Source organism: Athalia rosae, chromosome 3, assembly GCF_917208135.1.
Source record: "Athalia rosae chromosome 3, iyAthRosa1.1, whole genome shotgun sequence".
Taxonomy (NCBI): domain Eukaryota; kingdom Metazoa; phylum Arthropoda; class Insecta; order Hymenoptera; family Athaliidae; genus Athalia; species Athalia rosae.
Window position 1 is genome coordinate 23,993,470 of NC_064028.1, and position 10,356 is coordinate 24,003,825.

The 10,356-nt window shown below is 39.9% G+C and overlaps 3 protein-coding genes across 4 annotated transcripts; 1 reads left to right on the forward strand and 2 right to left on the reverse strand.

Moving 5' to 3' along the window:
- Positions 1-558: 558 nt before the first annotated feature.
- LOC105686817 (COP9 signalosome complex subunit 8) lies at positions 559-3,078 on the reverse strand. Its single transcript, XM_012401957.3, has 6 exons — positions 2,884-3,078; positions 2,657-2,814; positions 2,190-2,456; positions 1,758-1,828; positions 996-1,174; positions 559-931 (listed from the first exon to the last, which is right to left on the reverse strand). Exons 3-6 carry the CDS (start codon positions 2,244-2,246, stop codon positions 681-683), a joined length of 558 nt encoding a protein of 185 aa, XP_012257380.1. The 5' UTR covers positions 2,247-2,456; positions 2,657-2,814; positions 2,884-3,078; the 3' UTR covers positions 559-680.
- Positions 3,079-3,357: 279 nt separating this feature from the next.
- LOC105686786 (tripartite motif-containing protein 45) lies at positions 3,358-6,855 on the reverse strand. Of its 2 annotated transcripts, none has more exons than XM_048651944.1 (8): positions 6,186-6,855; positions 5,404-5,717; positions 4,793-5,001; positions 4,513-4,707; positions 4,194-4,417; positions 3,816-4,102; positions 3,630-3,746; positions 3,358-3,528 (listed from the first exon to the last, which is right to left on the reverse strand). In XM_048651944.1, exons 1-8 carry the CDS (start codon positions 6,452-6,454, stop codon positions 3,398-3,400), a joined length of 1,746 nt encoding a protein of 581 aa, XP_048507901.1. In that variant the 5' UTR covers positions 6,455-6,855; the 3' UTR covers positions 3,358-3,397. The 2 variants fall into 2 exon arrangements, with proteins under 2 accessions (XP_048507901.1, XP_012257340.2); XM_012401917.2 differs by having other exon boundaries at positions 4,793-4,983; positions 6,186-6,853.
- A 2,358-nt stretch (positions 6,856-9,213) lies between these two features.
- On the forward strand, positions 9,214-10,199 carry LOC105686808 (cytochrome b-c1 complex subunit 7-like). The gene is made up of 4 exons (XM_012401943.2): positions 9,214-9,374; positions 9,493-9,543; positions 9,788-9,954; positions 10,033-10,199. Exons 1-4 carry the CDS (start codon positions 9,338-9,340, stop codon positions 10,108-10,110), a joined length of 333 nt encoding a protein of 110 aa, XP_012257366.2. The 5' UTR covers positions 9,214-9,337; the 3' UTR covers positions 10,111-10,199.
- The last annotated feature ends 157 nt before the right edge of the window (positions 10,200-10,356 follow it).

A 10,356-nucleotide genomic window follows, 5' to 3' on the forward strand; every position in this document is an offset into this window, starting at 1 on the left:
CACCAGGACCTTAAGAATGGAAAAAAGCAGGGAAAAAAAGCTTGAGAAATATATAAAATAAAATAACTGAATAACTCACCGTATCTCATTTTGTTATCAGAGCATATTAGACATATTATCTGCACAGTTGCAATTTGTCTTCGAGAATCTCGCTTTGAGATCACATTGCGTAATTTTAACTCGTATATATATAAGACTATATATAGGTATGTCTATGCCATGAATTGTTCCATAATAGAATAGGTGTACGGGTATATAATAAAATTACATAGGAATCACAACTGCAATATGGGGCATAGAGAATTGATTTCATATTAAATTGCGTATGGAAAACCTCCAGCGACTGCCGGTGTACTGCACGCCGAAGTATTATTTATATTACTATTATTATTATTGTTTTTTTCTCCCATCCTCATTCTCACTCTTCTGTATAGGAATACGGCCGTCCATATTCTCCGGTTTGTTCACTCTCAAATATCACAAAGGATTCTGATCAACTTCGTTCTCCACGAGATCTATATAACTACGTGTGTCGGGTGATGTAAATGAATTCGGCGATTTTTAGGTATTATTTATTAATTATTATCGTTGTGAAATAACAAAAATGAGGTAAAACAATGTCAACATTACTAATAGAACAAAAACCTCTTCGAGTTCATTGCATTGGTTGTCGGAGATTTTTAATTTTCCAAGAACGATACAAACTGAGTAAGTTTATAAAGTTGATCTTCCGTAAGATTGGTATGAGGCATAGATTGTTCTTTGTCTATTCTCTTCGGTTCCACCATGTCCCCGTCAATTATCCAACCCTTTTCAACGGCGGCTGATTGAGCATCGCTAACTGAGAGGCCAGTCATGGTAGCTAAGGTCGTCAAAGTTAGCGAGGAATAAGCTTCGGATATCAAATGTATCGCTCTATCTCTGACGCTAACTGAAAGAAAATAATTATGGCGTTGTTCGTTTTGTCTTTATTTCGAATTTTCGGGATTAGGCACCTTTTAGAGCGTTCATTATGCTGCTTATATCTTCGCTCCATTCCACGTTTAACGCGGTGTGGACTGCGGCCCAATCTCGTTGCCACATTCGCTGTCCCACTAACCAGACTTGCTGAAGTTCCGTACTAAATGATTTTACATTCGCAGGTATTCGTTTCCAAAGAAATTTTGCATTGCAGCTGTTCAAGAATATCTTTGTTAACTCATATTTTCATCTTTCTCCAAATCAGAGAAATAAATCTTTTGTAACATAAGCACGATTTTCGCGTTGATTTACCTACTAAGCGGACCTCAAGTGATCGCTTATAGACCGGCGAACGAAAGAAAATGAAAAACGCCCGCTGCTCTCAGTAGCGGGCGATATTCAAGTTTTAGTTGTCCGCTGAAAAATTAGATACACTCCCATAAGCGCGTACTTGTTGAGCCTAGAGAGGGTCACATTAGCCCCGCTTTATTCGCAAAAAAACGCGAAGAAAAGTACATGCGTTCCAAAAAATATCGGCCCGTATTCATAATTCACTTTTAGCTCTAAAAGTGTAAGAAGATTCTTTCCTCGTAAGGAATTCAACATATAAATGGACTAGTTAGAGACTTTCAGCCCTCAAAGTGACTTGTTGATACGGACCATGGTGTGTACTACGGCCAAGTGGGCTTTTTGACCTCGTGTGTTATGACTCGTCTTCGTCTCGTACTGAAAACTCTACGAGAGGTCAAAAGGCCCACTTTATGCCCTTGGTACACAATATACTATTGTGTACTTACAGGTCATTTTGATAAAGATATACGGCTAATAGTTGAGTGTAAGTCTGAGCAGTTGCTCCACCCCCAGGTGCCTGAAATTTTTGCATTTTGTAAGATCAAGATGAAGAAAGAAATGTTCGGTGGATAAAACAGAATAACGACGCCGCATAGCGGAGAATTTTAGAGGTACTCAGACTGAAATACCGGCGGAGCAATATTGAGTAGCTAAAATCTTGACCAAATAGCATCTTAAAAACACAATTTACTTATCAAAACTGATTAGATTGGGTATTTGAACTTATAAATTGATTTTCATAATCTTTTTTTCAAGTTAATTTAAGTATATCCATGTTTTTTTTTTGTATTTCCTAGACAATTTTCAGGTTAGAATTTGATTCTCAGCACCCCCCAAACCAAATGAAATATGAGAATATAAAAATTTTTCACTCAAACCTCCAACTCTGCTTTCTCCAATTCTAGTAACAATTTTCCAACTTCTTCCAAAACCATGATCGTTAATTAAAGTTGAACTAATATTTTTGATTAAATCAATCGTGTTTTGGCCCGACGCTGGAATGCAATCTGTCTTTGACAGCTTGGTCCATGCGCAACCAACAGGATACTTTCGAAACTGTGTGAACTGTTCGAACGTTGCTCGACTGTTTTCTGTCGGTAAAACTCTTCGTTCTTCGACCTGTGGCCTCGCCTGTGGCTATAAGTCTAAACAGACAAAATCTCCTTTGTAGACACACGATAAATCAGCCCCTGGTATTTCCTCCTCTAAATTTGTCCTGTTTCCCTAAATTTTTCCTTTCCATTTTCCCCTTTTCAAATTCAAATGTTTATTTTCAGGGCAAGTCGCGAGACCCCGATCGTCATTTGTCTTACCGTTGACTCCATTTTCTACTTTTCAAACTTACCGCATCGGTTACTCCAGTTCAACCACTACGATACAAAAACAGAGTTCAATAAATTTCCAAGGGAACCCAAAGGTCGTAAATTAACCCGACAAAACATCCCATCACCCCTTTCTTACACCCATCACACGTTACTGGGAATAAGTTTTGTTTTCTTTTGGCTGAAATATGGATACATGTAACATACATACATATAACATAAATACCAAAAACACTCAGAGAACACGTACCACATGTCGCTGCTCGACAGCTGCAGCTGCAACTTTACGCGTTAGCAGTAAAATTTCTTTTTGATATTTTATTTGCGAATTAATACTTAATAATTTGTATCCACTATATGCTTTTAGACTTTTTCTTACCGCTTTGAATCTTTTTTAATTTTTCTTGGTAGATAATTTCTAATGCAATACAAATTACCCCATTCACAAGATATTAGACTGCAGTGATGCAGCAGCTGTTTCGGGATTTTGGATAACTTCTAGATCTATTTATAGATTTTATCACGATGCGCAATGGGCGTAACTTCAACATCGTAATAATACATATGTCAGAAGCGCGTTAAGCGCTTTTTTCTCCTGTACTTTCGTAGTTCACCCGAATCAATTGTCGCAGTAGCCATAACGATAGTCGAACAATTAGTTGTAATCGGTTCGACGGAAGAGAGCAGAAAAACCAGAAGAATAAAAGGATCGAACAAACACGTGTCTTTGTACACCATTGTATTATACATAAATATAATTTAATTCATAAAATTATCTGATACGAACATTTCCTTGGCATCAAACACTCTCCGTGTCTTTGTATCGAAGCACAACATGACCAATGGCTGACACCTGGATGACCTTGGTGTCTGTGCCCGCAGCCCTTGTAACCCCCTGAAGAAAGTCGATCGATAACGTAAAATAAAAAGATGAATTTCAAATTGAAAGTAGAAAAAAGGTTTTCCAAAATAATCATGTAGCTAAATTCAAAGCACCTGGCATTGTTCCACCGCAGGCACAAGAAGCTTCTTTTTTGCCACCACTCGAGCAAAATGTACAGCAATGATAAACACCTGTGTGCGTTAATCTCGCACTCGATTCCTCCTGAGAGTCTGAAACGAACAATCATTGAATTGAAAAACAAAGTTTCGATTCGATCGGATATTCTTCTTCGCACTTACCCGATCCCCCGGCATCGTTGTACTCGTGTTCGTTGTTTCGATTCTCCGGGGGTATCGGCTTGACCCCCAGATTTTTCAAACGTTTCAGAATGATACCACTGAGGCTGAGGATTTCAACGTCAGCACCGTCAGCGAGAAGTTCTTCAGCCAACGATATCGCGTCGAGTAAATGTCGAGCTCTTTGTAAACGCGCGAATTCCTGCATCCTTTCTCGCGCTTCTTTGGTGTGCGACGACAAAGTCGAGCGACTTCTTGAGTGGGAAACCCTCGCGAGTGTCTCGGAGTACCTAAAAATATAACAAAATAATCCGTTCGCTCTCCATTCTTAACGTAAATGATATCCGATGCAGTTCTCGCTGAGAATTCCGACCAACAAACCTCTCGCCGTTGTCCACCGCGGTGTTGTAAAGACTATGCCGTCGGTCAAGAGTACCTGACGAAAATAACTGACTGTTGTATTCAACCAAAAGAGAATTAAGAAGTCCTCTAGCCCGTTGCAGGGCTGAAGTAATCAGAGTCGCAGCTCTCCGACCTGCTCCACTAGCCCCCTCGCTGGCGTGTCCTCTGTGAGCACCACGCCACATACATTCTCTGCACGTAACCTTGAGAAATCGTAGAAAAAAAAAACAGACAAAGATTTTAAATAATCTTTGGAAACGGAATTACGTTTAGAGACTCTTAAACCCCATTTAAGTACCTGTTGACAGGCAATACAATGAAACCGAAGAGCGTGCGTTGGATGCGCAAGACACAAAGCTGTTCTTCTAACTCTTCGAGCTTCCCATAGCGGTCGAACTTCGTGAACCTTATAAGCTCTCACTTCCCGCTCTTGATGTTCAGTCCCACAATCGGAGCAAAAGTTGCGAAGACAAGCCGGACAATGAACGGAAGCCTGCGGGAGTCGATACGATGAAATTAGAAACACTTCATCTTCCCTTCGACAATTTTTCTTTCATCGTCCTCGGTTCAAATCTCACCTGAACTTCTTCAGGGCAAGTGTCGCAGCATAAAACTTGATGTGCAAGTCGTCTTCTGACTGCATCCATAACCAATCGATGCTGAAGGGGGTAATGAGGAGGAGGCAATGGCGCTCTGTTGGGTCCTAAAAAAAGGGGCACGGGGTTCTCGCATATCGCGCATCCCTCTTGATAGCCGGGGGATGAAACTCCTGCGGGAAAAAAATGAGCTTTAAAAAGAAATGGGGGAAAAACTGGTTTCCGCCGAGGCTTTGATCGAGGAGGAAGCTGAGGAAGTTGCGGTTGCTTTTCTGATCCACCAGATGCCTACAGCGGGAGTTTGCTTATGTGTAGTGTACACGTATGAATGGTAAACACAAGCATCCTGCGCCCTTTAAAGTCGTACAATTTTAAGGATGCCAGTCTGACACGTGCCCTTCGTTCAGGGCCACGTGCGTCTTGAAGCGTAGTATACGTGAGTTTAAGTCTACCAAATATCATTTTTTCATTCCATGCATAGTGAAACGCGCAGATGTGGTTCCACGTCTACTCGACCAGACAGACCAAACATCCTGCCAAGTAATAATCTCAAGAATTTTCAACGAGCATGTATAATAATAAATTTTTATTACCATGATTGACCAGCTGATCAACGCATGGTGTGCATATGGGATGAAGACAAGGAAGAAGTCTTGGTTCCTGCATTTTTTGATTGCATCTCGGACACCAAAATTCCTCTTCCACCCATTGAATGACCTCACCCCCTCGATTCCCATCTCCTCCAGAAGTCACGCGACATTCCAAACCCAAAGAAGAAGTCGCACTCGTAGTGTACGAAGATGGATAGTAAGTGGAACTCCTTTGGGAACTGGGAATGACGTTCCCTCGTTTGTTCGTCTGATTGTTATTGTGGTTAACAATATCGTGAAGATTGTTGTTATTGTTCCTATGAAAACGTATACCAATATAGGATATGTATATTTTTGTTACCTATTTCCTGTTTTAAAAGACGCGGATGATCACGGCGATCATAGTTTGTCTAAATATTTTGCGAGGTCAGTTACGGCTGATATACCACGTATCTCAACAAGAAATGCTTGTAGGGCTATCTATAGACCGTCGTACTCTCGACGAGAGGACTGTTTCCCCCGGCAAGAAGTTTGAAATAAAAAGAGGAAAAGAAAAAAATTTCAACGTCTCATTTATTCAGCAACACCGCGCGACCATAGGAATTCAGTTTCTGACATAAGGAATGCGAATGCGTCAGGAATAGAACTCGAAATCCGCCTGAAAACGCGGCTTGTTTCCAACGCTGACCTCAACACGCTTATATCCAAATATTATAACAGCTGGAGCTATTGAACCATGCAGAAACCAAGAAAGAAAAAATCTCTTTCGATTGCATCGTACAGACCTCTCGAAGTTCTCGTCACTGATGGATACGGGTCTGACGGTTGCGGTTGCGGTTGGTCTACGTTTAGTTCTACGCTTCCAACTACCGAATATGAAAGCTTCCCTGTGATTTCCGTTGGAATTTTGATTCCTGGTTACAGGAGAATTCGTGTTTTCTATGCCGAAAAAATCATCCCGACCACAGCAGCCTCTGGCAAGAGCTTGAATTTTCCCAGAACTTTTAACCATGTCAACGAGGTCGATAGACGCAGTTGGTTGTTTTGGTTTCATCGCTGTCTTCGTCGACCTTATGGGGATGCCGATATCTTGAATGGTTGGATGCACCGATTCAAATTATTTTTTACCATAAAAATCCCCTCTCATTTCCTCATTATCGTAACGCTCATCGTTATCCTGATTTTCCTTTGCAACAGATCTTCGATGGGATCCACAAGTAAATCAAGTAACACAGCGACCTTGAATCCACCCTGACACTAATAACACTTTTCGAAAAATAGAAAGATGAACAGCATCGTGACGAATATGAGGTCCTTAAACCAAGGATTCATCGAACATTTTGTTTTCTCATTCTACGGAATGAATTTTTCGTTTGATAAATATTTCGAGATTTTCTATGACCCGAGTTAACTCGACTCCGATCAACTCGTGACTGACGACTGACTCCCGGGGAGTCTTGCTCGGCGAAACAGATTGCCAGGGCGCATACCTCCCACGCTTCCTTGCCCCTTCGGTATGGGACTACATGTAACCGAGTTAAAAATATATATCAAGACGACGTTAGGGTACAAGAAGCCCCGCCCGAATCTGTCCAAATGGATTAGGCCTAAGACCCCTTTACCTCTGCCCCCGTCGTAGGTTTGAACCGAGGGGAAAAGAGAAGAAAGTGAATTTCAAGTTTTCACCACCTGATCTCATAACAGCAATTGCTCGAAGAGGTCGCAAATACGTTTGTATATCTTATGAAAGATCTTTTTTTCTCGCGCTGTACGAAGATTGAGAAATGTATAACTAGAAAAAAATGTGAATAATCTGTCTGATTAGCGATAATCATCGAGGAAGATAATATCACTGACAATGAGCGCATGCGTCGATTTAAGAAAGGCTGACTTTAAATAAACGTTTCAAGAATCTATTTCAATTCACGTTTGGAACTTGTAGCGCGATACTTTCGATTCAAATCGAATGACTCAATCCTGGTTCGAAATTTGGATTCAAATTATTCACTGTTGGCGAATGGTGTGGAAAAAAGATGTCAAAGTTGCAAAAAAAAATTGAAAAAATAAACAGAAACAGAAAATGATATAAGCGCGGCACATAAAAATAAATGGACCAATTTTATTGACGAATAATGTGAAAAGAACTTTGCAAAAATTAGATAAGAACCTACATTTCCTTACGGCAGATAAAAAAGTTTCCTGTTTGGAATGAAGATGATCTTTCATCATTCGGGTGTGTTCGCCAAAAGGGGTGCCCCCTTTGGATTTCTTCGATTTTTGGGCCAAAAATTAAGTATTTCAAAAATCGACCCTATGGCACTTTTCTTACGTATTTCGACCTCAGGAATCCAAATCTGGAAGAAAAATTGATCTATCTATAAAACTAACCGAGTTATCGCCAATTTTCAGCTTTTTGGGGTCAAAAATGAAAAATTGATTTTTTAGTCTATATCAATGTAATTTGAGCTCAGGAATCCGAATCTGGAAGAAAAATTCAACTAACTCGAAAAATGACCGAGTTATCCTCATTTTTTCGCATTTTTTGGCATAAATTTGAGGATATCTCGAAGGGAAAAAATCGTAGCTCAATTTGGACAACGGATTCGTGTTCCTGAGGTCAAAATACATAAGAAAAGTGCCATACGATCGATTTGAAAAAATAAAAATTTTTGGTCAAAATTTGAGATTTTTCCAAGGGGTACCCCTTACGATTTTTTCAAATTTTGACCAAAAATTTTTATTTTTCAAAATTGATCGTATGATACTTTTCTTATGTATTTTGACCTCAGGAACACGAATCCGTTGTCCAAATTGAGCTACGATTTTTTCCCTTCGAGATATCCTCAAATTTGTACCAAAAAATGCGAAAATATGGGGATAACTCGGTCAATTTTAGAGATAGTTAAATTTTTCTTCCAGATTCGGATTCCAGAGCTCAAATTACATTGATATAGACTAAAAACTCAATTTTTTATTCTTGACCCCAAAAAGCTGAAAATTGGCGATAACTCGGTCAATTTTAGAGATAGGTCAATTTTTCTTCCAGATTCGGATTTCTGAGGCCAAAATACCTCAGAAAAGTATATTAAACTCAATTAAAAAAATGATTTATTTTTTGCTCACAAATCAATTTTTTTTTTGGTTCTTCAAGAGTAATCTCACATATAATCAGCTCAGAAATCCAAATCTGAGAGCCAAAATGATCTACTCGTGCAATCGATCGAGTAATCATCAATTATTCGCTGTTGGGAGCAGCAAAATTATAAGACATATCGATTGGTTTCAGTCGTAGACCCACTTTGAATCGTCGCAATCCATGCATGGGTCGAAATATTCGAATTCTTCAATTCACCAACGAGCCCGAGCTTTGCTGGAGTCAGCGTAGCCAGCAGCGTAGCGCTTTGTTGTGAGACGTCACCTTCGGGGCTGAGCAGAGGTGACGCCCCACAACAAACCGCGCGCCTGTGGCTACCTGACTCCCTCGTAGACCTCAGGAACACGAATCTGTTGGCCAAATTGAGCTAAAATTTTTTTCCTTCGAGATATCTCCATTTTTATGCTAAAAAAAGTGAAAAATTGGCAATAACTCGATGAAATTCATAGATAGATCAATTGTGCTTGCAAATTCGGATTCTGGCGATCCAAATACATCAGAATAACTTGGAAAAATAATTTTGATTCTTGGGCCAAAAATGAAGTATCTTCAATCGTATGATGCTTTTCCAACGTATTCTGACTCCAGGAACATAAATCCCAGTGCCATCTAATGCCGAGCTTTGAAAAGCTCATCAGCTCAATCGATAACTACGAACAGTAGCGCTGCATACGCTCGTCTATCAAGTCCAGGCAAAGGTTACTCTAAGGCTCAGGGTAGCAGACAATTTCGTCGATCTTGCGACAAAAACCGTTTTATTGTACCGTTTAAAAATAAATTGCGATGAGTTGGGTGACTAGAAAGTACACCGGGTTCTTCGGTAAGTTGTGAAAATAAAAATGACTCGTGAATCACAACAAATACCTAAAATACAGTGCTTAAGTGACCGTTTGTCGCACCTTACATAATGACCCTACAACGTTCATCTTATGTTTCAGGCGAAGGAATCAAGAAATGGGCGTACAACATGTCTAGATTTAACCAGCTGGGTAAGATGATATATTTTCTTCGTTTGATTTCTGGATTCTTTAGTTTGCAGCCGTATATGTGTGACAAAAAGGTAGAAACCAGCGAGTTACTAACTGACCAAGTCGGATGTGCTGTTTCAATTCTCAATACGCATGACACTGACATGGCCGCCGATAGAGGCGCGCCGTTCAAGTCATACCTAGAGACGTTATTCCTCATCCCATCCTCATTCGGTATTTATCATAAAGAAAGATATGCCTGCAGGTCTTCAACACGATGACTGCCTACACGAGGATGAGGTCGTCGAAGAAGCGCTCAGAAGACTTCCCCAAAAATTAGTCGATGAGAGAAATTACCGCATTATACGCGCAGTGCAATTATCTCTGACAAAATCAATTCTACCGAAGGATCAGTGGACGAAGTATGAAGAGGTGAGAAAATGATGCGGTACAAAGAATCTTTTTTCACGCTGTTTTATGGTTTTTGTTTTTTCCTAATTTCTTCTACAGGACGTAAAATATCTTCGGCCCTATATAGATGAAGTGGAAAAGGAGCTGCGCGAAAAAAAAGAATGGGCCAAGAAGTGAAAAAGATAGTTGAATTAGTCGTATGATGAATAACGTATTATGTACAGTGTTGATGATGTAATTATTGCCAATAACAAACGTGAAGAAGACTTTTGAATGATTCATTACCCTGCACTGAATTTTTTTGATTTTGATTAAATGCGACTAACAATAAGTATCAGTCGGAACCACAAGTAAAGTTTCGATAGCACATTCTGGATTTTCCCAGAGACGAGGCGATAGATAAATTCCGATGAGGATAGCTAT